Genomic DNA, 27,220 nt, shown 5'->3' with positions numbered 1-27,220 from the left:
CTAGAGCTAGTGATTAGATGGTCCCTTTGGAATAGACAGTATTTAATGTCGTTTTTAAACACAAGGGAAGCCCCCCAAATGTTTCCATGCCCCCAGAAACAGTGAGAAGTCCATTAGCATACAGCTCTTTACAAAGCTCATGATTACAGTTATGGCTAATATGAATACAAAAAAAGAGGAAACAATGACAATAGCCTAATAATTACAGTACACATGAGATGCAGAAGCAACAAATGTAGATGTTATAAAACCAAGTAGAAGGAGCAGCACTTTGAATGGACGGCACCCAAGTCATTGCTCTCTTTCTTGTGTGTGTGTGTGTGTGTGTGTGTGTGTGTGTGTGTGTGTGTGTGTGTGTGTGTGTGTGTGTGTGTGTGTTTGTTTTGTGTATATGAGGTGCACCACCTCTGGAGACATGGGGCAGCCTCAGGGGGCAGTCGTTTGCCATAAAGTATATTGCAGTGAAAATGGTGAAACCTAAGTGTGATTTGTCAGAACAGGGTTCCTGTGCAGCCCTACACCTTTGTGTCAGCACAGGAGTCTACAGGAAATCACTCACACACCAAAAAACGTGAGGGACAAAAAAAACAATGGCCATCTCTCATTACTGAAACATGGCCGTTAACTAATACAAACGGAACAAGTGCAGTGCAGTGTTTACAGAGGAAGTGACATTTCATTCACACAAGGAGTCCGCCATCTCAACTTTTTACAACCATCACAACCACACGATGACACATACGCTAGCCTTCCCCCAGCATTCCATTCTCCTGCCCTCCTATCAAACACCTCAGGAACAATTACACACAACACCTTTTTCAACCAGGATGTAAAAGGGCAACCTCAGTCATCTTTAAAAAAAAAAAAAAAAAAAAAAAAAGGTCTATTAACACAAACTTACCACCCAAAACCCCCAGCCCCGCTCCCCCCAAATAAACATAATTGTGCAAAAAAGGAACAGGGGATAAAGAGGGAGGTAGGAAAGAGAGAGAGGGATGGTGAAATGGAGAGATGCAGGGAGGGGTTTTTAAAAGAGTATCTAGGTGAAAGGGTGGGGGGGTACACTATGATTAAAAGGCAAGATCTGTGACTTGGGTCTTCTTTTTTCATTATATAACTGATTACCTCTCCAAATTGTTATCTTAAATAATTGATCTAATGGATGAAAGCCGTGACAGGGCACTCCCCCCCTCGGCCCGTCCCATTCTGTCTGTTCCATCCTAAAGCATGCTGCTGCCTTCAGGCCCCACGGCCCTGCTGCCTACAAGGCCAGTTTGCCGATGATGACGCCGATGACAAAGAAGAGAACACAGAACGCCAGCACACGGGTGGTGAGCCCTTCCTCCCTCAGAGCAGTGCCCGACCCCGGGGCAGACATGGGGGCAGAGGCAGCCACATTCTTCCTCCTTCTCAGCCCGTCGTCGTCCTGTAGAATGGGGACAGGTATATGACAAGAGGAAGGCAGAAAAAAAATAATAAATTAAAACAAATAAAAACAAAAGCATTAATTAACACAATTGTCATGGACACTTAGTTTAGGTTGTAATGAAAAGGCCCATGCATGTCTAATGGAGGATGTGAGCCGTCATGAAAGGCAGAACTATAGTGGCCTCTGACCCGGAACTGTCGGTTCTCCTCGCGGAGCCTCTGCACCTCCAGCTGAAGCCGCTTGCACTCGTCCATGATCTTCTTCACTTCCCCATCGTCCAGCGAGGCACTGGCGGACTTCGGCAGGGAGGATTCCGATTTCAGCAAGGAGGAGGACAGGATCTTGTTGCTGTCGCCTTCATGCTGATGAAGGAGAATGTGGGGTTAAGGCAGACAGAAGGAGAAGAAGGGACATTTCTATCGCTTTTAGAAATAAGATCAATGAAATAGAAATGAGATCAATTGTGTGATGTCAGGAAAAGTACTTACAGTCTTATCGCTGTCCGAGGGCATTTCAAACATACATCTCAGCTTAGAGTCCATCAGCTCCTCCGGTTTCGCCTCTTTCCACTGTGGGGACAAGGTGACAAGCTGATTAGTATAGCATGTTATTAGTGTCAGAATTTAATTTGACCACATATGCAATTCCAATAATTGATATTGAAAATGAATGTATAGAATTCTTTGTCAACTAGTAACAAATAAACCAATTGCTGTTTTGTTGCTTTAGGATATTATACAAATACTAAAAGCTGACAGATGAGGTCAAGGCTGGAGTCTTTGGTCATTTTCTTCAGAAAGCAGAAAAACAAGGGCTTTTAGACCCTGAGGGAAGATCTGAAGGCGGGCACTTACCACTCCCTCCATGTCTCCCATGTCTGGAGGCGCCATCATTGACTGCACCATGAACTTATGTTTGCTTTTCTCATTGGGGTCATAATCAAAGGGCTGGAGCATAACTTTAAAAAAAGAACACATAGCTCTCAACCATAATCAAAGCAACACAATTGAATAGTTTAAATATTATTCATATCTAACTGTGACAAATATTGTGGTAGTTATTTGGAGTTTAATTCATGCTTTATATTTCATGTTTTATCCTGGAAAACAAAACTAGTAAGCAGTTACTTTAATTGTGTGACAGAACTATGTGAATGCAGATGTGGTTGAGCAAACATATCCATATTTGAAATTTAATTCAATATCCAACTTCGTTTATAAACAACAGTTTCTAGAATGATTTTACATGTGTACATACCAGATACATTGATGGAGGTCCCAGCATCAATGACACCACTGTTTGGCCGCACACAGTAGCGCCGTGGTGCAGTGGTCTTCACCTTAAAACACACATTCCGGTCTGTGGGGTTTGCAAGCTTTAGGTTTGCAGTGACAACATCTGTGAATGGACCTGTGGGAAAACAGTCAACCAAGACAATGAGACATTTTCTGTGTTGGTGGCAGTACCTATCCATGCTTCTTAGCAGTAGACCTACATTTCACTAAGCTATCTCATGGACCCTGAGTCTACACTGATAGCTTAATATTAAAGGTAATTAAGAAAAGGTGAACCCAACATTCTCACACCCAAAATTTTGAAAGGGCAACTATATCCAAATTCTATTAGATGTACTCAACTGAAGGGGGATTTAGGCAGTTTACCTAACGTACAAACGGAGACTCAAACACAGGAAGACAATAGTTGTTATGTGTAAATATGTCCATAAGCCAAATTGTTCCAACAATAATGTAAGTTGCATCGGAACCTCAAATGACAGTAACGTTTATGGCGTAACATCACGTATTTGACCGTTTATATCCTTTCCCCATCATCTTTACCTCGACTCAATGTGATATCAAATATCTTAGTCTGCTGTTATTTTCTGCAAATCAACTCTGTCAACAGATCAGCGCTAAGGTTAGCATAGCTACCGCTATATAACCAAAAAGGTGCTGTAAAGAGAGCCGCTTGGCTGGCACCACCAGGATAATGTTAGTGATGTACTGGTTAGCCATTGCAGACTGCTAGCTATGCTAACAATTTTCCCTTGCGCATAGCTAACTATACTGCATTAAAACACCATTTCAATGCATGAAGTAATCAGCAGTTTACAGCGTCAACTGCAGTAGACTAAAATAATCTGTTCTGAGCGGGCTTTGTATGTAGTGAACTGACGTTAGCGTTAAATACACCAAGTATCCAGGGCAGGCAAATGACCGCGGCCTCCCTCTATCATTGCTAGCCAGCGATATAACCTAACCAATGACTTGGACGCAAGAGACTAGTTAACGTTAGCTAGCTATAATTACATATCATTTCGGATGGGTTAATTAGAAATAACGTTGACAAGTACAAAAGACATTTGCGGATGTGTTTTGCTGAAATACCTGACTCGGCACATTTTGTATTTGTCCAGCTTTGTACGAATGCTGGTGTGGCCAAAATGACTCGCAAATAGCACCTACAGGCCCTACCCGTTGCTAACCAGCTAGCAAGCTAGCACACCTATCTTGCTAACAACCTTCCTTACCTCTAAATTTGAGCTCATGTGGTGGGTCTAGCAGCAGGATCTGTTCTTGCCTGGCCATATCCCAGTGCTTCGGAAGGCTGTCTGATGTACACGGACACTATATGGATATTATGAATATAACTGTCAAGATAGTTATTAAAATTAGCCTGTCTTCGGCTTAGAGGGATCGACCACTACTGCTCTACTTGGACAGCCAGCAACAGCTGTGCGGAGTCAGGAAGGAGGTGAGAATGAGGCTGTATGTGACGTCATATACGGTTTATTTTATGTCCTGCTCCTGCCTTGCATTCTACATTTGTAAAGTGCACTCTGGACTTGAATAAAAATAGTGTTTTGTATGAACTAATATTTCAAAAGTGATCGTAACGTTATATCTTCATAGACGCTTCTTTAGTCATTCTTTTACCAACATGGACATGCCATGGATGTTTAACATTTTCACACTAAACATATTTAGAAAAGCCAAAGGTTAGGCTACTTATCGAGCTCAACGTTGTTCTGGTAGGCTACCTAGGGTATTTCACAATTCTGAATCCTAAGCTACATTTTCAGCCTTGCAATGGCATTATGGCATAGGCCATAATTCTAGAACATTCTCATACTAAAGTAACATTACCATGACTTGTTTTTAACAACAATATGCTTGTAAAATCAGAACGTTGGAAAGTGTGGGGCCCCTTCAACCTTATACATCGTACACCTTACACAGTCTGTAGTGGTAATACCTGTAGTAGTAGTAGTACTGTAGTAGTGCTTACACTGATTGTCACGTGACTGCCCCCCACCCCAACACACACACACACACACCACCACCACAACCTCCACCTTTAAACGTTTGTCAGACATAAACTCTATCAAAGTTTGATATAATAAAATATTATATTGAAGAAGACTATATTATTAAGACTATATTATTAATAATATTATACTCTTCTTCAGTCTACACCTTCTGTCAGCAAATGTGTGCCTTTACTTTTCTAGTTGTGTGTGTCTCTAAAAAGCCGCACCTACCCCTGTAGATGCTGATAACATGCTATCATAGTATGCCACCTGTCACTTTTTTGCATGTTTCAAAGTTGCATTTTAAACTCAATTAAAGGCCATAGCCCACACAGAATGTTTTCCACATTTAAAAACTTCAAACAGATCCAGTATGTTGCGGATAGACCTGCGTTTTTGGAAAAAAGGTAAGATATCTGCTTTGTTCAGGTAAAGGTAGAAAGGAACAAGTCTAAGTAAAAGTACATAGACTTACTCTGATAGTAAATTACTTGAAAAGTCAGATCTCTCCCTGTGTAATTCACTTGTAGTCACAGTCACAGTTGAAATTATCAATATATTGTGGGCCAATAAGGGTGTGATATTTTAAGAAAAACACAATGCTGTAAAAGGGAAATGCTCTTTTCAGCAGAATATTAAGACCCTGGCCTACTTGTGTATACTGTGATATGGTCTCTCAATAGATATAAATGTTGTGAGTGGTCTTTGTATTGAGGAAGAGACCAACTGTGATGCAAGACTAGCATATTTATACCAATGCAGAATGAATGCACTCTTGTCCCAATGGATCAAATGTGGACATTGTCATTTGATCCAAGATAAAGGGTGAGAAACTGAGAGTGAAAACCCATGGCATATTAGTTTAATATGGAGTAATGATGTGCCCTGCAGACCAGGATCAAACAGTAGAAACTAAAAAAACAACAACAAGAAAAAAACGTCTATATATATATATATCTCAGGGAAATTTGGTCTCTGCATTTATCCCAATCCGTGAACTGATACTGATACTAAGTTTGATTACTGGCTCCTTGGTAAGGTTAATTGGTCCATAAAGTGTGGTCCATAAAGTATTTTTTTCCAGATACACGGCAGCAGGGGGCGGCGCCAGAGGGGCGCTATAGCTCCCCCTGGATTAGCCATAGCGCCCCCAAGAGAACCATATGTAGTAGAGAACCATGACCCTCATTTCATAGCACCCTCGGTAAAAAGCCAAGCTCCCCCATAGCACCTGCAAAAAAAATATATTTGGTGCTGCCACTGCACGGCAGAGGTGTTACATTCTTTGTGCAATAGGTAGGGAATTTCCTACAGTGGCCAATCAGCAACCAAGCCTATTTACCATCAAAAAACAAAATCACTAAAGCAACCTTTGTGGGCAAAAACTTCACCAACAGAGCAACCCTTGGGAGCATTTAACTGGGGATATCAGGCAGGCACCTTCCTTCATTGGTGCTTCGTTGAATTAGACCCACAACACCTCCAGAAGGCCCAACAGTGGTATCTGGCATCCCAGACCCAACCACCTCTACACTCATGTCCAGTCCAAATCATACAGTGCAAACATGAGCATGTTTCAGTATGTAAGAAATTATTTAAAAGTATGTTTTAAGAGACACATAATTCTGGTATCATCTTCAAATTCATTTTAATAGTCTATGGTTATTTGGAGGACACACCAGGGTTCCAGTCAAAACACTTAGAAACCAATTTTTTAGGAGTTAAATTGTAGATCTCTGATGTGTCAAAAACAAAATATTGCACACATTCTATGTTTAGCAGTTTATGAAAATACTGAACTGAAAATATTGCCTTGGCAATATACCTAACAATATGATAGCAAGATATTATATGGCTAATATTATCCTCACCACACCCTTAACTATAAGTACTCAGTATCAGTAGTAATCATCAGGCAAGTGTTATTTAAATAAACTCGGTGTACTTACAAACTTTCCAATGCCTCGTTTTATGAGTAAAGAACATAGTTGTACTACTGTAGAAGTTTCGCACCATTCTGGGAATTATTAGTGGGGTAATTTACGAGATACTAAGTTGGTTCCATTAGCGCCTGCAAAAAGTCATTAGTTTCTGACAGCGCTGCTCGACCAGGGTTTGACCAAGGGAAAACAGGTTCTGGGAGGGTGTTTGGCTCGGGGTCATGGTGCAAAGGACCCTAGAGTGAAATTACTCCGAACCATCGCTTTAATCTATGTATCAGTTATTCTCAGCCTTTTTGCCCCCAAGGCTCCCCTGTGTTCACAGAAACATCCCAGGGCCCTTTTAGGAGACGTGATAATCTGCCAGCCAAGTATAAGTATACTCTTTTGATCCCGTCAGGGAAATTTGGTCTCTGCATTTATCCCAATCCGTGAATTAGTGAAACACACACAGCACACAGTGTACACACAGTGAGGTGAAGCACACACTAATCCCGGCGCAGTGAGCTGCCTGCATCAACAGCGGCGCTCGGGGAGCAGTGAGGGGTTAGGTGCCTTGCTCAAGGGCACTTCAGCCGTGCCTACTGGTTGGGGTTTGAACCAGCAACCCTCCGGTTACAGGTCCAAAGTGCTAACCAGTAGGCCACGGCTGCCCCATTATAACTTTATACTCATGCCAACCCTTTTCCATTAGCTCTCATATGTTCAAAAATAACTTTTACCGTTCCAACAATCAGAAAAGTTACAACAATGCTTGCTCCATGATGCAACCGATGTATTGATAAACTGATGTTAGTCAATTCATCAGTACATACGCAATGTTGCACTTTTCTTTTCTGTTACTCTGAAGTTGTCCAAAATAGCTGCACCTGCAGTGTAACCTATCAAGGTGTGCAGGCTCCTCTCTATCTTCTGTGAAACCGTTCCAATGATCCTCAAATAACCCAAGCTGATTCACAGATTTTCAGTCCATTCCTATTACCATATCCATAGTAATGTTGCTGTGTAATGAATTTGTTTGTGTTATTCGTGCTATTTGAATGATTACTAAGTAATTACTACATTGTAATTACTTTTACTTTGATTATTGAAGCATTCTAATGGCTCAAACATTCATTAGCGCTTGAAATAGCCTTTCTCATCAACTCAAGGCCTTCTTTGCAGCTTCCTGACGCCACCTTTTGGGCCCCGCCCCTTGTTGAGAACCACTGCTTTAAAAAAAAAAAAAGTACTGCGTACAGTTTTGTCCAAAGCAACGTATCAATATATTATTAACCAATATCAACACTAAAATTAACAGCTTAAAGTAAAATCATATAGCCTAAATAAAAACCAGTATAAATACCAGTATCAGCCTACTAATAGATTAAATATAATCTTACAGAATAATAACACCATAATACAATCAGCAATTCTACAAGCTCTGGCAATTAGATACAGTCTTAGATAGTCTTTAGACGCTTTTTGAAGATCCCAAAATTAACTATCCACGGACAAACAGCATTAATTTTTGTTCATTAGCACATCATGTATAAGCATAACAACATCACATGGACATCTCATGTTATCGGTAACTAATTGTAATGTAGTAAGACAAAAATATAGCTACCAATTCGGTCTATTTGACATGGAGGATTCTATGGTAAAGGTCATGGGTGAGGAGGCGGGATCGACAGTCGCCGAACATGTGACGTAAAGAACGTGGTGGCCATAATAAACCTTGGCGCACACGACAGTGCTGATATAAGTGATATCATAAAGCCAGTTCTGTAAACGGAATCATTATTAGGTGTTCTATTTGAAATAGAATCGTTACTAGGTGTTGTGTCCCTTTGGACACACAGTGTCACTCCTGGAGTGGGTTGTAAAGTTGGAAGATTGAGCGGGACGAAACAGTAAGACACTATACCGCTGGTTCACGATCGTAGAACAGCCTGCAAGTCAGCTAGCTGGTTAGCACGTTTTCGAGTTGACAAGCAACCTAGCTACCTAGCCAGATAGACTTCAGCCAAAGCCTTGTATGCCGTTAGCTAACTAGCTGTAGCTACACACAAGCTGGCACGTTTTGCACATTTCGCCATGCCACGTTGCTTTTTATAACTTGCATGCAGCATCTGTGTTAGTTTTCCAACTAAATGTGATTTGTGGCTCCAGCTAATATGTTGTTTAACTGTCACCGATGAATTTAGCAATGCCAGTTTTAGCTTGCTAGACCATGAGCCTAGACTTGTTTCCCTCTCAGTATGAAACGTTAGCTGCCCGGTCAGCTGGCTGAAGGGTCTGTATGTTAAGGTACTAGCGGGCAACGTAACGTTAATGTCACCCTGGCAAAGACAATATCGACAAAATCAGTGGTTTCACAATATACCTCTACTTGGGGTGTTATTTCGTGGCCCAGTCACAAGCATGGATTAACGATAGCTAACGGTAATGTTACTCCAACGTTATGGTTGCTTGACCACCTAATTAGCTTTCAAGTTGGTTAGCTCTTCATTAGTTGTTCATACCTACCAACCTGACATTTTTGTATTGCAGTGTTGCGATAGCATCAATTAGCTATTTGGCTAACGTTAGTTACAATGTTAACTGTAAGCTAGCCAGATGTTTACGTAGATGTCATGAACTCGAGCTAAATGTTTAACCTGAGATTTTAACGTCACACGCTGTCTTGCGTTTACATGTACGTTTAAAGGAGAGTTGATTGTTGCGTTTTTCTTAGTATTTCATTGTTATTCGCTTAAGTGCTGTATTAGCAAATTTAAGAATTGGATGGCAACGTTAGCTGTCAACGCATGGCTGGCTGCACGTTGAATAACAATCTGAACAGCGGTTCAGTTCGTACCCCGCTTATCAGAAACCTTTCATAGTTTATTTCCGAAGGGCGAATGGAAAAACAAACTAATGAACCTTCAACGTTCTGGGCTTTGTTGTCAAACAAATTTAATATATAGCACTTGGAGCTAAGATTAGTCCAAAACTGCAAATTGACTCCGCGCCAGTAAGCAGCAAGCGGTTCACCTGTTGACTGCTTGGAGTTGCAGCACAGCGCAGCTGTCAGGCTAATAACACTGGCTTTGTACAGTTGCATCTGTCGAGAACGAAGTTTGTTGATGGACCATCGTTTTTCATTGAAGGATGTATCTAGGCTCACAAACACCAGTTGCTCCAGATGATCGAAAAGCTCTAACCTGACCATGTGATACCTTTCTCTTAGTTGTTGTTGTGTCTGTGTATCTCTCTGACTGTTGGGTTTCTGTGTATCTTTCTCTAGTCAGGGGGATGGCAGGGGCGGCCGAGGCCAGTGTGGACTCCAAGGCTGAGCTCACTTCTCTGTTAGAGCAATGGGACAGAGAGCAACTGGGAACCACACAAGTTCTAGTGGCTATCTTGACCAAGTAAGTATGCGCACCCACACAAACCTTTTTTGATGCCCCTCTCTATTGGGGATGAGTTGATTAGCTTACTATATTCAAAGTAGAAAAATGGGAAATACAGGAAATATTTTGTAGAAGCACATATGTATTGTATTGTGTCAGGCGCTTTGTGTATGACTTAAAGTGGTACATTAATCTTGATTATTTGCAGGATCTCTGAACTGGTGGAGAGAGAGACAGAGGAGTACCGAAAAGCCGACCCTGACCCCTTTGATGACCGTCACCCAGGTAATTTCTGCAAACACGAACACTTTTAATCCACTCCTATGGGCTGTCTACTCTGCCAACACTAACTGCATTGACCACTAACTATAATGATATGTCCACAATGACCAATGAAAAGGGAAGCCTCTCAGAAATATTCATATTTTAATGTAATACCTTTAAAATTCAATGAATTCTAGTCATTGGCTGCCAATGTCCTCAGACCTGGGTTGCTCGTCTTGGCAAAGAATTACATTTTCAAACCAATGTCCTACTCAGAATAGCCTGTCATTCATGTTTTAAATGGTAGATCTGAAAGTGTTCTGAAAAGGTTACGCTATGATGGTTTGTGTGTCTGTTCTGTAGGACGAGCTGATCCAGAGTGCATGCTGGGACACCTGCTGAAAATCCTATTCAAGAATGATGACTTTATGAACGCTGTAAGTTTTGGCTTGTGCTATGTGTGTAATTTAGGCTACATTCCATTAATGTAGTATCTGCTGTGTGTATTGTTGTGTTTTTTTCGTTTTCATTTTACTTCATTTCTGTTTCAGTGAAAATGTGGATGCGAGAGGGGGATGTATCATGTAGTCAATGTTTTTTCCCTTCTTTTTTATTACAAATATTATGTATTAATACAATATATTCATATTATAATATATGTGTTTAACAAATTTGGTGGAGAATGTCTTACTGACACTGATCACTGGTCTCTGGCTCTGTGTAAAGCTGGTGAACGCGTATGTGATGACCAGTAGGGAGACTACCCTCAACACAGCTGCCTGCCGCCTCCTGCTGAACATCATGCCAGGGCTGGAAACCGCTGTTGTATTTCAGGAGAAGGTATTTCTTTTTTTATTATTTATTATGTATTATCATATAATAAGTTAATATGCTCTCTGTTTATACCAGCCTAGGTACATACAGTCACACAAAGCATTTACCATGGACATGATTTTGTGTGTGTGTGTGTGTGTAGGAGGGGATTGTGGAAAAGTTGTTCAAATGGGCTCAGGAGGCAGAGCAGCCCTTGAGGATCTATTCTGTGGGCCTCCTAGCAGGAGCTATGGAGAACCAAGACATTGCTGCCAACTACCGTGAAGAAAACTCTGTACTGGTAGGTCATTTACATACATTGTTATATTGTGTTAATTGTACTGGGCAAGCGAGTAGGTAAAACTTATGGGTACAGATGCACAGCTGTTAAGGGATGAGGGAGAGACATTTACAGCCCCCTATTCACTGGCTTCCATTATACACACAACTACACACACAAATCAGGTGTTTACACTCCCACTTCACAGGAGATAGTAAACAAATGTATGGCCCAAAAGTAACATGACTGAATTGTATACATATTTTGTGTGTGTGTGTGTGTGTGTAATGTGTTCAGATGCTGAATCAGTTAATCTACACCAGTGGTCCCCAAACTTTTTCTTCCGAGGGCCAGCTTACTATGCCTGGCTCTAAGAGAGGGCCAGAGACTCGGAGTATATCAGTAACCATAAATAGCTTAGTGCTGTGAACAACAGCAGTCTACCTTAGTTGAATATTCCATTACATTTAATCTATAGGCTATTGCAATTTAATACCATTGTTAGCTGTGTTTATATTGCCATCATGCCATATCAGTGTAAAACGTAACTCAAATTAAATAATACTAATAAAAAGGCTTTTGCATTCCCAAAACAAGTATATTTTATTAAAAATGTGTGAACTCTGAAAATGTAAAGTTCTCAAACTATGAGAATTTTATGAAGCGCTGAAGTGGTCGGAAATGACCACCATTCTAACTTTCATTTACCTGAACTTGTGACCTCTTTGTAGGCCTATGAACATTTGAACAAGTGAATACAAAATAAATCTATTCAACAAATATGACTTGAATAGAAGTTAGTTAGTTATTAACAATTAATTGATTAACTTTTACAATACTTTGAGCACTGATGCAGTCAGCATAGGCCTCTTACATTGTTTGCAGGTAGGCCTACATTTCATTCCGTTTTTGATGGCCAACGCGAAACAGCGCCAAAATAACCACCAGTGGATAAAAAGAGTATTACATGTGTACTGTTAAGACTCGCCATAGAGAATGAATGGGGGAAATTGCGGAGGTTATAGTTTGACGATGTCGTACTCCTGTGCGGGCCGGTTGCTATATACCACGGACATGTTTTGGGGGGCCACCCAAAATGAGGTGGCGGGCCGTATCCGGCCCGCGGGCCGTAGTTTGGGGACCACTGATCTACACCCTAACTTTTGCTATTATTTTGCTTAATCTTATGGTGTCATTTGTTTTGAAGGTGCCACTGATGTTGCAGCGCTTGCGGGAGCTGCAAGAACGAGAGGTGGAGAACAGGCGGGACTTTAGGAGGCCGAGCCCTCGCAAGGCCTCCAGTCTGGAGCCGCTGTTGCCTCTGGATGAGGAGACAGTGGACTGTGCCAATTTTGAAGACAAGAACGGAATGGACAAATGTGGGGTGGTGGGAGAGGTTGAAGAGGAAGAGAGCCCAGTGAAAAGTGGAGATTGTTTCGGACTGGAGCCCATCATTGAGTCTCCCTTTAGCCTCGGGTCAGGCCAGAAGTCCAGCAGTCGTGCTAACTCGGCCAAAAAGCCTCTCCCGAAGACAGAGGGCCCCGAGAGCGAGTCTCCTGGACCGGACGAGTCTGACGGGCGAGTCGAGGGAGGGAGGCTCGCGCAGAAGAGGGCGGAACGGGAAAACGGCCGCAAGGCGAAACAGAAGCTGAACTTCACCCTGTCGGAGCCGGAGCGCAGCTTCAGTGAACTGAGCAACAGCAGCTGGTCAGAGATGAGCCCGTGGGTGATTGGTCAGAACTACCACCTTGACCCGCTCACTCCTGCCATTGAACAGCGTCTCATTCTGCAGTACTTGACCCCTCTGGGCGAGTACCAGGAGGTGAGTCCATACACGTCAGAGGGAGTCGGCCAACACCACACACACACACACACACACACACACACACACACACACACACACACACACACACACACACACACACACACACACACACACACACACACACACACACACACACACACACACACACACACACACACACACACACAGGCACACACAGGCACAGGCACACACACACACGCTCAAACATGCATGAAGTTTGACCCAAAATGCGTTGCTCTCTGTACAGTTGTTGGCGGTGTTCATGCAGCTGGGAGCCAGACAGCTTCTCATGCATTACATGGATCTGAAACAGACCAATGACGTGCAGTTAACCTTCGAAGCCCTCAAGGTATGTTTTTTTTTATTTTATGAATGTATGCTAGAAAACACTCTTGTGAGCTTCTCAAAGAAATACATGTAAGCCAAGCACAGCTTGTAATCTTGCCCTCTTTTATTTCTGCTATCTCAGTATTTGGCCTCCCTGCTGCTACACAAGAAGTTTGCGGCGGAGTTTGTGGCTCATGGTGGAGTGCAGAAGCTTCTGGAAATCCCACGGCCCTCAATGGCTGCCACCGGCGTTTCCTTGTGTCTGTACTACCTGGCCTATAATCAGGATGCCATGGAGCGGGTATGTACTTCTGTGTTTACACACACACACAGACACACACAGACACACACACACACACACACAGACACGGGTACCTTCTCACGCTTTCTTATGTGTGTGTTTGTCAGGTGTGTATGCTCCCCCATTCCATCCTCTCTGAGGTGGTGAAGTACACGCTGTGGCTGTTGGAATGCTCCCATGCCTCAGGCTGTTGCCATGCAACCATGTTCTTCTCCATCTCCTTCTCTTTCCGGGCTGTTCTGGAATTATTTGACCAGCAGGATGGACTGCGTCGTCTCGTCAATTTGGTAATGGTCTTGAAGTAAAAGTGAAACCCAGGGTTCTCACTGTTCCTTGAAGTCCTGGAAAGTTTGTGAATTTGAAAAAGTCATTTTGAACATTTTTGAAAATAGACATGGGTCATTGAAAGTTCTTGAATTTATGTATTTTATTCAAGAAAGTCTATTGTTTTGCATGTTTTACACCACAACCTAATACGGTCACATGGATGCATGATTTAGGTAGGCTTTATACCATAACCTATGCAACTATTGAAAACTAAATTGCTGACAAAACTTTGGGGATAGCTGTGTTTTAATAAAAATGTAATTGAATTACTCACCTAGATGTTTTGGATGCAGAGATATACACACTGTTCAATTGTATGGCCCCATTGATGCAACATCTAAAAGAAAAGTCTAATGTGGTTCATGGTCTATGCCACCATTAGCTTGGCCCTTCCTGCCTGTATCTTGGCTCATTTATTTCACTGAGATACTGGTTTGGCTACTTTCAATGCACTTACATTTCTCTCAGCCATCGGGATGGCTGGCCATCAGCGACCAGAGGAGATGACATCACAGTTTTGATCAAAAGTGGCAGTGGTAGAACTAGAGGAAGCAAAAAAACGATGGTAGCAAGCAACGCCAGTAAACATCAAAGAATTTATGCTGGAGGAATATAAATATATAAATAACCAATGGCAATAACCTTAGGAATCTCTGATCAGTGCGATTAGATAGGCTGGACCAGCGATTTCAAAGTTACCGCATAGCTATTCGGGAGCAGACTATTTCACAAAAGTAGATAAGAGAAAAAGCCTGGCTATCTGACATTATAAAAGATGTATGGCAATTCATAATGCTGCACAGCTGGGGCTGCCTGTTAACTATGTGTGTGTGTGTGTGTGTGTGTGTGTGTGTGTGTGTGTGTGTGTGTGTGTGTGTGTGTGTGTGTGTGTGTGTGTGTGTGTGTGTGTGTGTGTGTGTGTGTGTGTGTGTGTGTGTGTGTGTGTGTGTGTGTGTGTGTGTGTGTGTGTGTGTGTGTGTGTAGATCAGTACTCTGGAGATCTTGAACCCAGAGGATCAGGGTGCACTCTTAAGTGATGACGAGATCTTCTCCAGCCGACAGACAGCCAAACACACCTGTATGGCCCTGCGTAGGTACTTTGAGGCGCACCTGGCCATCAAGGTGGAGCAGGTCAAGCAGTCCCTGCAGCGCACAGAAGGGGGAGCTCCAATCCACCCACAGCCCTATTACAAGGTAGCGTGCACATTTACTTTCACACCCATATGCAGAGTACTATGAATCCATATTTCTTTTAATCAGGGTACTTGGAGTTTTAATGTCATTAGTATTTTGTGATTAGTAATTTGTTTATTCTCATTTTGTACTTAAATATATCATCTGTGTGTGTGTTTGTGTGTGTGTTTACACGTGGCACGTGCTCAGGCGTGCACATACACCCACGAGCAGGTGGTTGAGATGATGGAGTTCCTGTTTGAGTTTGGGCCCGTACGTCTTTACTGGGAGCCAGCCGAGGTCTTCCACAAGTTGTCCTGTGTGCAGCTTCTGCTCCAGCTCATTTCAATTGCCTGTGACTGGAGGACCTACTATGGCAGGTAAGGGCTGAAAAGGAGCACCAGCAACTCATGTTGCACTTTCCTGTAGGATGGCCATTAGGGCTGTTTCATAGTCTGCAAGTGACATAAATGCATCGATCTATGCGTAGAATTATGTGCTGGTCAAATTTTGGAACACTAGCGTGAGTGTCTTATCATGCATTTCCGATTGGCGTGCATTGTCCATCTAGCTTGCTTAGAATATGAGGGGGTTCTTCAGTACGGTGGCCTGGTGTTTACAACGGTGTACGGTCCCCATGTACTGTAGCATAGGATCGATTGATTTGCTGGTCCATGTTTTTGTCATGATCAACTTTACCATAGGTAACCACTGTGTTTCAGTTGCCATGCTGTCTTTCTGCAGAATAGGATTGCACAAGTCCTGTTCTGTAGTGACAAAAAGTGATGTGGTGCCATCGGCTGTGTTTGTGTGCGTTTCAGGAGTGACACGGTGCGTTACGCGCTGGACATCCTGAGCATATTGACGGTGGTGCCTAAGACCCAGCTGATGCTGGCTGATTCAGTGGCCGTGCTGGACGAGGGTGGCTCGACCATCTCCACCGTAGGTGAGTAAGACCAGCCAGTCTCTCCCTTGTCCACTTTCTTCCACGACACCTCCTCCCTCCTCTCCGCATCCATTTTGTCGACACCGTATCAAGTAACAAGGGGAAGCATAAGGTTATGCATACAACCACTTTTCCCTTTCAGTAGATTCACGCATACACTTTTCCCTTTCAGTAGATTCACGCGGTACATAACACGAATTGTATGGGGTATCAGACCCTTGCCTGTCTGGCTCATCGAGGGGCGTGATCTCCCATACGATCTGTGTTGTACTGAGTGAATCGACTGAAAGGGAATTTCTGTTAGCTCGCTAATTGGAGGTTCCCATATAAGGTTTGATGCTAGTACAGAATCTTGCTTGATGTCCTCAAGGTTGAGCTGACCAACAAGGCCTCTTTATAAAACTGCAAACAGGGCTTTGACCTAATAGTCAAGTTGCAGTCACAAATTAGAGTCTATAAATAAGAACACATCCTAGGTCCCTTCAGACACCTTGGTAGTTGGCACAACCGCTTAATATTTTGTCATCTGAGGGTCAAGGCTGTACTTAACTTCTTTAACCTAGGTGCATGTACATGAATTAAGTACTGTTCATCCTTTTGTCTGTCTAAATTGTAGTGTAGAAGTCAAAGTGACAATAATGTCATAAACATGTTTTTTGGTGTAATTCCATATTCAGTCAGCAAAACATTGTACTTTATGTTCTTTGTCTTAATATATATTTTTTACAGGTGTATTATTCATCTCCCTTGAAGGTGTTGGTTGTAAATGATTGTGTTTGTGTTTGTGTTTGTGTGTGTGTGTGTGTGTGTGTGTGTGTGTGTGTGTGTGTGTGCACCACAGGCATGAGCATTGTGTTGGTTGTGGCTGAGGGTGAGGTATTCGTCAACGATGCAGAGATCCAGAAGTCGGCGCTACAGGTGGTCATCAACTGCGTGTGTGCGCCCGACAAGCGGGTGTCCAGCATCGGCAAGTTCATGGGGGGCACGCCGCGCCGACGCCTGCCCCAGAGCAACCGCGCCAGCGAGAGCGTGCTGGCCAAGATGTGGAACGTGGTGCAGTCCAACAACGGCATCAAGGTACTGCTCTCGCTGCTCACCGTCAAGATGCCCATCACGGACGCCGACCAGATCCGCGCGCTGGCCTGCAAGGCGCTGGTGGGCCTGGCGCGCTCGGCCGCCGTGCGGCAGATCATCAGCAAGCTGCCGCTCTTCAGCAGCGGTCAGATCCAGACGCTGATGAAGGAGCCTGTGCTGCAGGACAAGCGCAGCGAGCACGTGCGCTTCTGCAAGTACTCGGCCGAGCTGATCGAGCGCGTGTCCGGCAAGCCGCTGCTGATGGGCACCGACGTGTCGCTGGCGCGGCTACAGCGGGCCAGCGTGGTGGCGCAGTCGCGCATCTCCTTCCCCGAGAAGGAGCTGCTGCTGCTCATCCGCAACCACCTGGTGGCCAAGGGCCTGAACGACACGGCCACCACGCTGACCAAGGAGGCCGACCTGCCCATGGCCCCGCTTGCGCACACGCACAGCCACAGCCACCCCGTGCCCTTCACCGCTCCGGGGGTCGTCTCTCTGACCGCGCCGGCCGCCCCGGCCGCCATCCTCCCCAGGACTCCAAGGCTGGCCAATGGGGTGGCGGCGCGGCTCGGGAGCCACGCCTCCACGTCCCCCATCCTTCACGGTCAGCCTCGCCCCTCCACCTCTCAACTCCACGCTGCCCCGCTCCCCTCCTCTTCCTCCTCCTTCGCCTCTTTCTCGTCCGCCATCGCTGCCGCCGCCGCCGCCGCCCCCCAGGGAGCCGCCACTCAGCCCGGCGCTCACAGCAACGGCTCGCCTTTAATCGGCCGCATCCTCTTCACGCGGGAGCGCCCGTCGCCGTGCGTGGCTGGCCGCAAGCCGCGGGTGCTGCGCCAAAAGTCGGACCACGGCGCGTTCAGCCAGAGCCCCGCCATGAAGAAGCAGCTGGACCGCCACCTGCCCTCGCCGCCCGCGCTGGACAGCATCATCACCGAGTACCTGCGCGAGCAGCACGCGCGCTGCAAGAACCCCGTCACCACCTGCCCGCTCTTCAGCCTCTTCACGCCGCACCAGTGCCCCGAGCCCAAGCAGCGCCGGCAGGCGCCCGCCAACTTCGCCCCGCGCCTCACGCGCCGCACCGTCTACCCCAAGTACGGCGGCGTGGACGGCGGCTGCTTCGACCGCCACCTCATCTTCAGCCGCTTCCGGCCCATCTCGGTGTTCCGCGAGGCCGACGAGGACGAGAGCGGCTTCATGTGCTGCGCCTTCTCCGCGCGCGAGCGCTTCCTCATGCTGGGCACCTGCACCGGTCAGCTCAAGCTGTACAACGTCTTCACTGGACAGGAGGAGGCCAGCTACAACTGCCACAGCTCCGCCATCACGCACCTGGAACCCTCCCGGGTAAGCCTGCTCCCCTCCACACACACACACACTCTCAAAACCAGTCAAGAGTTCAGTTCAGTTTTAGGTTTTATTATTTTTCACAATTTTAGAAAACATTAAAACTAAAGATAAAAGTAAGTAATGCAGTGCAGGGAGAGTAAGAAAGCCCAACAGGCTTATTCAGAGCCTCTTTCAATTCACAATCTTTTCTGAACGGTCTTGGTCTGTTCGTCTTTGTTATCAGTATGTTTGTTTAAATGAGTGAACAGCATGTTAGATATGCTTGGTTGAAACAAAGAGGAATCTGGAGAGAGAGCCCAATAGGGCAGATGGAGCTCAGTGTGTGTGGATGTGTGGAGTCCAAGTCTGTTGCTCTTAGGGTCCAACGAGCAGATCACTTCCCTGAGCTGTCCAAACATGAAGCCAAACAGTGATGTGCTTCAGGCGTAGTGGTTGGACTGAAATTATTATTTTTTTTTTTTGGTTTATGTATTTATGTTCTTAATAACGAGTTCATAATTGATAAATGTGTTTTATTGCAGTTCTGTTTACCCAATCTCAAGGGCATTCCCACATAGCCCCTGGCAGCGTTGTATTGCACTGCAGTTGCTGTTGAGGACAACTGCAATACATTACAGACAAGGACAGACAAGGATCCCACCAACATTGATTTAGAAACGCGCTGCCTTTACCTCAGGCATACAAGCACTTGGTGTTTAGGTGCAGAGTGAGATCACTTTATAATCTTAAACCAGCCCGTGTTAAAAAATAATAGTTTCTTGTTTGGTACTTGCTTTTTTGCATTAAGATGCTTTACTTTACTTTACCATTACCACTCACTTTTATGAAATAAGATGGCTGTACCCCTCAATTGACTATGAAAAGTAGTGATATAGTTAGTCTATCCACCCTCCTCTCTAGAATGAGTCAGATATGCGCAAATGCGTTTCCTGAAGAAAAGCTAATCCCACATTAAATTGGTTGAGATATGACAATACTTTTTTTTGCGTTTCACATGGTGATTTTAAAGACGTAACATTCCACCTCACAAAATGTACAGGGCATTCTATATCCCCAGTCAACCTGTGCATTAACCATTTCTATTTTGTGCAAAATTATTAATAGACTCAAATTTAAATAAACGAAGCAAAAATACGTCCTCCAAAAAACAAAACAAAACACTAGTTGAATTACTTCCCACCCCATGTCACCTATTATCAGAAGGAGGAGAACCCTAAACCCCTTACTGCTAAGTTTTGAACTAAGAAAAAATGAGAGTGCTTCTTTATACCACTAAAACATAACATTGTCCATTCAGGTCCTGATATCATCTTGAGCCTGCATTCCATAAAAATAAAAGCGAAAAGCTGCTTCTAATGGTTATTTAATGTCTACTTTCCGTTACACTCACTTTGAAACCCACTCACTAGTTTAATATGATTATTGTTTATGTGGATACATGTTTAGAAAAAGCTTAAAGCCGATGCATCATAGACCAGAGTTCCTTCCTTTGTTTCCAGTTGCCTACGTAACTGTTTATGTGTCAGAGCAGCACCCACTGATGTCTCTCTCTGTCTCTCTCCCCCTCTCTCTCTCTCACCCTCTCCCTTACTCTCTCCCTCCCTCACTTACTCACTCTCTCTCTCTCTCTCTCTTTCTCTCTCTCTCTCTCTCTCTCTCTCTCACACACTCACACTCTGTCTCTCTCTCTCTCTCACTCACACTCTCTCTCTCTCCCTCTCTCGCCACTGATCTGTAATTGTTCCCACAGGATGGCTCTCTGCTGCTCACCTCGGCCTCTTGGAGTTACCCTCTCTCAGCCCTCTGGGGCATGAAATCCGTCTTCATCATGAAGTGAGTTCATATTCGGCTGCGTGTACCTGCGCACCCCACACTCCTCTCTGCTCCCCTCCTGACCTCCTCCTTCGTCCCTCTATTGGTCCCTCAACTCTTTTTTTTTTCTTTTTCTTTTTCTAGCATATCCTCATGTTATGTCAGTCTTGATGTTCACCTCCTCCCACATTTTCTGCAATATGATATCTGTGGAATCTTTGCTCTGTTTATATATTAAGCTAGAGGACGTGGAATATCGTTGTATTTTTCATTTGAGTCCACTAGCACTGGGGAGTGCTGTTCTAAAGAAAGAACAGAAACAATATTTTAGTCAGGAGCCATGTTAACACCTATGTTATCAGAATACATTTATTCAGAATATTTATATATATTTTTTTTTATTTTTTTTATTTTATTATTTTAGTAGTAAAAGATTCACATCTCCTGTTCCTCTAAATGTGCTCCAGGAAGTAAGAACTAGGACAAGCTAACGCTGAGTGTGTCAGAGGAAGCGGGAGAGCAGATTTTCCCCTTGTCAGCACGGAGCCTTAGCTGTGCTCGACCGCCGTGTACATGGCTCCTCATGACTTATTCGTGAGGGCCTTACTTAAAGCACATGGAACATGGCGCTCTGTCAGCTGGAGTGCCTAGGTAGTCTGTGTTTAACCCATGACTCCACTTTGCAGACTGAGCTTCAAAAGTAGTTCTCCATAGATGGACTATCACAGCAAAACAGGACAGGGATTTCAGCTAACACCAGTGACCTGTTTCTCCTCAACAAGATCTTAAAATAAGCAGGTCTTTTAGATGAGCATGCACAATAAGGGTGTAGGGATTTTGCATCAGCCAACAAAGTCTGCACTAGCAGTCATCCCATTAGCAAATTTTTTTTTTTACCTATACCAAAGTTGTCAACATTGTTAAACGTTACTGATAAATGAGAATGAAACGAGTTGACAAGCGTCAATTTTATGTTTATTTCAGGCATTCCTTTTTAGACGATCATTACGTGGAGTTCAGTAAACTTTCTCAAGACCGGGTCATCGGGACAAAAGAGCATGTCGCTCATGTAAGTACTCGCTGTTATGTTACAGCACTATGTACAACAACAACTGCATATGATTACCAAATAACAAGCGACTATCCCTCTGCTAGATATACGACATCCAGACAGGCCAAAAAACGCTCACTCTGAACAACCCCGACCTGGCGAACAACTACAAGAAGAACTGTGCCACGTTCAACTCCACAGATGATCTGGTCTTGAATGACGGGGTCTTATGGGACGTTCGCTCTGCTCAAGCCATCCACAAGTTCGACAAGTTTAACATGAACATCAGCGGCGTCTTCCATCCCAATGGCCAGGAGGTCATCATCAACACAGAGATTGTATCCTTCCCACACCACAAGTGTTGCCTGTGTGTGTTTGTTTATTCTGTATGTCTTTTTGTTGGACACCCTCTAATGATATTCACTCCTTAATGGACGTATTAGTGGGATCTACGGACATTTCACCTGCTTCACACAGTACCAGCTCTTGATCAGTGTAGAATTGTGTTCAATAACAACGGAACAGTTATCTATGGAGGTAAACATACTTTTAAGCATTATGATCATTTTTGTTGCTCATGACATTCAAGGCAAGACAAAAATGTATTTTCCGAGCCATGTTTGTTTCCTGCTGTTTGTGAAATATTTCACAGGTATGATATAGTGACTGATTAAGTGCTCTCCACATATGATGTATAAATTAGTTTTACCTCGGCACTGTTTTGGTCTTAAACTGAACTTTGGCTCTTGGCTTCTTGCTACGTAATATCTGTTGAATCATCTTAATGTGACAAACTTGGCCTACATCACCCATGAGGTGAATCTCTATCTCACACACACACACACACACACACACACACACACACACACACACACACACACACACAGTTTATAGAGTTATGGTGTAAGGACAGCAAGGTGAATTTTTGTGAGTAAGAATGTACTCTGTGGGAAGCACTCAGCAGAGTTTCCATGGTAACCTGTGCCTGTGTGACGCTGTCTCCTAGCAATGCGGCAGGCTGATGATGATGACGACATGCTGGAGCAGCAGATGAAGAGTCCCTTTGGCTCCTCCTTCCGTACATTTGATGCTACAGACTACAAACCCATCGGTAGATGTCACACACACACACACACACACACACACACACACACACACACACACACACACACGCGCGCACGCGCACGCTCATACAGATGTGAATATTATATTTTACCTCTCCTTTCTCCCTCTTGCCCTTCCTCCCCTTTTTATGCTTCCATTTGAGAAAAAATAACAGGTTACCTTTAAATCCTTCGATGTTACATTTTTCTAACATTACAAAATGATTTTAGAAAGTTTACATTTAGAAAGTTTTTAATTTTTTAATTTAATTTCATTAATTTTTTAAAACACAGCCACTATTGATGTGAAGAGGAATATATTTGATCTGTGCACGGACACAAAAGATTGCTACCTGGCCGTAATAGAGGTAAGATTTTTGTCTGAAAAAACAAACAAACAAACAAACAATCATTTGTGTGTGTTGTGTGTTGAATTGTTATATTTCTGTGGATATCTGTCTTTCTTAACAGAACCAAGATGCAATAAACATGGACACAGTGTGTCGGCTCTATGAAGTGGGGAGGCAACGCTTGGCAGAGGAAGAGGAAGATGAGGAAGACCAGGTGAGTGTGAGATGTGTAAATGTCGAAGTGCTTTTCAGAGGTACCAGTAATCAAGCAAGTAACTAATATTTCAGCGCAAGACAAAATACAGCAATATAGCATATCTTCATTATTGAAGAAATGTAGGGGATAAAAATCACAAGTAGTGTTTTTTTAATTGTATAAAATGGCCTAATGGAAGTCCGATCAACATCAATTGTTTTTTTTTTTTTTTATCGGAACCCTATACATAGATGTGGTGAAAAGTCAAGTTATATCACTGTCAGATATTGAGAACCGTATCAACTATGACATCAGGAAATACAAATGTTAATGATCATGGATAATAGGGCTAGGATGTAGAGGAGTTTAAAATTGAGAAATCAGAGTATGATGTGATCTTGTTTGGCAAGGGATGGCCAATGTTAACTCTGACCTTCACCTGCAGGACGAAGATGATCAGGAAGATGATGATGACGACGATGACTCTGATGATGACATGGACGACATCGACATGGATGACATTGAAACAGACCCCATCTTGGCGGAGCTGAACGACAACAATGGCGAGGAAGAGGAAGATGGTGACAACGACTTCTCTCCATCAGATGATGAAGAGGTGGCACGTTTGCTTGAAGAAGAGGGAGAGGATGAAGATGATGATGATGACGACGATGACTCTGATGATAATGATGAAGATGCAGATTTAGTCCTGGATAACAGTAAGTCTGACAAAGTGAAAATATAGTGCATGCAGAGTGCAGTGGGTTAGTGTAAAAAAGATAAGATTGCCACTTCTGAAAAAGCCTTCTGCTGTTGAAGAGTAGGAAGTGTCTTAATCAATTATTTGCATTACATACGTAATCTTGTATGGTTTTGTAGGTGGAGTCTAATTTTTTTGTCCAATTTCAATATGAGACCGCATGCCAGTTTTGTGTGTTCTAACTTCACTTGTTTTTCCTCCATACAGCAGACAGCTCGGACAACTCTGATCTAGAGGACGATATCATCCTCTCTCTGAACGAGTGAGGGAGAAAAAGACCTGGTGAGAGCTGCTGACGGCTGATCGGGAATTTCTGAAGAGGGAAAGAGACGCCACGGTCACCCCACACCACGGGGGTGGCTAGGCCTCTCGGAGCTCACCTGATCTGCTCACCACTGCTGATGCTGTATCAGGAGAACACTTGAAAAAGACCAGCTTGTGTTTGCTCGTTTCGTTTTTTTACTCCTTTGGTTTGGTTTTGAATGAGTAAACGTGAGCGACTTCTTGAGCGAGTCGCGTCTGTTTTGCTAGTGTACTAAAAGCGTGGACTCGGCCTCGGACAGGCTGAGCATGCGATGAGCTGCAAAGGTGTGTCTCTCTGCACTTGTTTTCCAGTGTTACTTTTACTTTTTTTTTCTCTCTTTTCTTAAAGATTTCCCCTTTCTAATGTAATTATCAAAAAGCCTACACTGATGTAAAGACCCTGGACCTTACTACTTGTGCAGAATGTATGTATCTAAAGTATTTTTCTATAAATGTAATAAAACACAGTCTTCTCTGTGTTAACTTGGTTAAAGACAGCTCTTTAAACTAGAAAACCTAAACTGACAGGGTGGCATGCATCACAATTCAAGTGTCTGACTTAAGGATCAGACAGGTTTAAATATATTACTGACCATTCCCAGTACAGAGAGCATATCAATTTTGGGATGTTGATTTATAATTAGTTTACCAAAAAGGAGCAAGTATGTGGTCCAAACCTCTTTCGCTGACAGGGAAGGGAAATAGTTTGCTCTGACCTCTACTGAGAAGCTTTTAACTACCCTATCCCAGTCATGCTGACGATGCCTTTATGGACAATGGCTACATTTAATGCCCTGTGACTGACTACCAGGTCAGGTATTTTAATGGTGGTCCTGATGACTGGTATGCAGTACTGTGCTAGCCTGGCGGGCCATCCTATATCATTGAAATGTATAGTCTGGAATCGACCCATTCACCTCGCTTAATCCAAGGGGCGGGCAGAGAATTGTCTTTCAAACTGCCTAGGCATGCAATAGGCCAGCGCTACGACCATATCTGTATCCGGTCGGCAAAACGGCAAATACATCCTTCTTCGAAATGAATGACTTAAGTGCATTGTGTTGCTCAACTTTCAAAGAAAAGCACAAGTCCAACTCCTCCAAAGTTGACGCCAACGCCGATTCAAACAACCGCTCTTCGTTCGCCATAGCCACCTTCCTTGTCGTTCACCGTCGTAGGACTGTCATCATCCTGTTAAGCCCGCCTTAAGACTCTCTAACAAAATAGAGCGCTGTGATTGGATGACGTCCACGGCGTCAGCCAATAGAAATTCCTATGGTTTGATACTAGACGTACAGGCTGAGCAAATTAATTTGCCGCCGCTAGGGTGCGTCTAGATTTCTAGGCTAGTACTGTGCTGTTTCAGAATCCAATTTAAAGCAGTCACAATAGTCTTTCCGAAAATAAGCATGACAAACTGTCTTGCAGTCATTATGCTAGGTGTACATACAGTCATGAAGTATCTAGCTTCATAAACTATTACAGTATATAGGTTTCAACTGCCATCTGTGTGGCACCCTCTAGACACTTGACTCATTAATTAAATTGATTTCACCCACACCAAAAGCTGCCATCCCAGATAGATTTCTTAATTATATTTGATACTATGCACTTTGAACACCGGAGAAAATCCATTATCAAGTTGGGTCTACTCCCCCCTCTAAATGGGTTTCTCCACACTGAAAGTGATAGATTTGTCCCTATAATCTTCTATACTTGTCACTCTCTATCCCTATGCTTGTCATTCTCTCATGAGAGAAGGGAGTTCTGTTGTTTGAAGGTGTAACAGGTAAGATTTCAGGTCCATGACTGTCAAACCCAAGCAGTCTAAAGGCATTGTGGACAGGGCTTTAGTCATGGCTGTAGTCGTCTCTTGGTCATGGACACGATTTTGCATTGTACTTAAGTTATATGAGGGAAAAGAGACGCTTACTGGAATATTAAAGCCTTAGCAGTCAGTGATGTGCATCACCAAGTCAGTCCATGCTGACAGTAGCCTACGCAAAGAGCGAGGCAGATTAAATACTATACAACCGAAGTTAAATGCACAACATATTTTATCAATAGAATGGCAAGAAAGTCAGTTTGGTAATATCTAGGCTACGTCTAAACCTCAACCCCTCTCATCTTTTTAATTTGAAAAAATGAATAGCAAGTTTTGAAAATGAATGTATTCAAGTGTCCTTCCCTGCGCTGAGTGAGTGGTGAATCATTCCTTCATTTAAAGTGGACTATTACTGGTTGTCCAGAGCTTTAATCACAACCCTTCGTTGTTAAACCGTGTTATTGTCACGTGAGCGTCAAATGGGAATATCCCGTGTTTATTAATTTTGATATGGCTTATATATTACTTTTAATAAAGTAAGATATAAGAAATGAAATCAGTGGTAGCCTAGATCAAGAGCCCATTTCAAGCTTGTGTGCATGTATTTTATGGCGTGCGTCGAGATGGTGACTGTGTAGACACTTAGCAGCCACATCCAAATAATTCAAAGGAGGAAACTGTTCATATGCTAAGGGGACGAACAATAGGGGCAGATAGAGAGACAGACATGTCTCAATTGCCAAGGTGTATGAGCTTTAACCAATGAGAAATAATGATCGCTCTTTTACCCGACAAGACAGCTGGCATCTTCAGAACCTTCATAGAACGTTGCTGACAGCTCGTGTCATGTGATGCTCGTGAAGATGGCGCATCCTTATACGCTGTAGGCTCGTATACGAATTCTCCGTCAGTAGTACCAGCTCACACACAAGCCTTGCAGTCGTTATATTGCGTTTTAAACAGCGGAAATTAAGGGAGGCCTAATTAAGATATATCCCGTTTTAGGGATTGAGTTAGGGGTACAATTTCTCAGGAGGTTTCACGAAAAATACATCTAATTAGTTTGGCTTCGGTGTGGATGCTCCTGCGG

The 27,220-nt window shown here is 43.6% G+C and overlaps 2 protein-coding genes across 3 annotated transcripts; one reads left to right on the top strand and one right to left on the bottom strand.

The window, feature by feature from the left end:
• Nucleotides 1–7: 7 nt before the first annotated feature.
• Nucleotides 8–4,257, bottom strand: vapb (VAMP (vesicle-associated membrane protein)-associated protein B and C). Its single transcript, XM_076266059.1, has 6 exons — nucleotides 3,960–4,257; nucleotides 2,687–2,839; nucleotides 2,284–2,387; nucleotides 1,918–1,998; nucleotides 1,618–1,791; nucleotides 8–1,426 (listed from the first exon to the last, which is right to left on the bottom strand). Exons 1-6 carry the CDS (start codon nucleotides 4,015–4,017, stop codon nucleotides 1,262–1,264), a joined length of 735 nt encoding a protein of 244 aa, XP_076122174.1. The 5' UTR covers nucleotides 4,018–4,257; the 3' UTR covers nucleotides 8–1,261.
• An 840-nt stretch (nucleotides 4,258–5,097) lies between these two features.
• On the top strand, nucleotides 5,098–24,788 carry dcaf1 (ddb1 and cul4 associated factor 1). Of its 2 annotated transcripts, none has more exons than XM_076266057.1 (23): nucleotides 5,098–5,146; nucleotides 9,951–10,074; nucleotides 10,265–10,341; nucleotides 10,684–10,757; nucleotides 11,047–11,160; nucleotides 11,297–11,434; nucleotides 12,621–13,235; nucleotides 13,486–13,587; nucleotides 13,708–13,866; nucleotides 13,974–14,153; nucleotides 15,178–15,387; nucleotides 15,577–15,746; nucleotides 16,188–16,312; nucleotides 17,154–18,727; nucleotides 20,481–20,563; nucleotides 21,527–21,611; nucleotides 21,698–21,931; nucleotides 22,037–22,130; nucleotides 22,600–22,704; nucleotides 22,991–23,064; nucleotides 23,168–23,260; nucleotides 23,688–23,961; nucleotides 24,210–24,788. In XM_076266057.1, exons 1-23 carry the CDS (start codon nucleotides 5,113–5,115, stop codon nucleotides 24,266–24,268), a joined length of 4,797 nt encoding a protein of 1,598 aa, XP_076122172.1. In that variant the 5' UTR covers nucleotides 5,098–5,112; the 3' UTR covers nucleotides 24,269–24,788. The 2 variants fall into 2 exon arrangements, with proteins under 2 accessions (XP_076122172.1, XP_076122173.1); XM_076266058.1 differs by lacking the exon at nucleotides 5,098–5,146 and adding an exon at nucleotides 8,116–8,574.
• The last annotated feature ends 2,432 nt before the right edge of the window (nucleotides 24,789–27,220 follow it).

The sequence above is a fragment of the Alosa pseudoharengus genome, unplaced genomic scaffold (genome assembly GCF_046254945.1).
Source record: "Alosa pseudoharengus isolate Yale_2024_CS ecotype anadromous, Long Island Sound unplaced genomic scaffold, YU_APseudo_1.1 YU_APseudo_1.1_scf_4, whole genome shotgun sequence".
Lineage (NCBI taxonomy): Eukaryota > Metazoa > Chordata > Actinopteri > Clupeiformes > Clupeidae > Alosa > Alosa pseudoharengus.
Note: the sequence above shows the minus strand (reverse complement) of the source record. Positions and strands in the feature narration are given on the sequence as shown.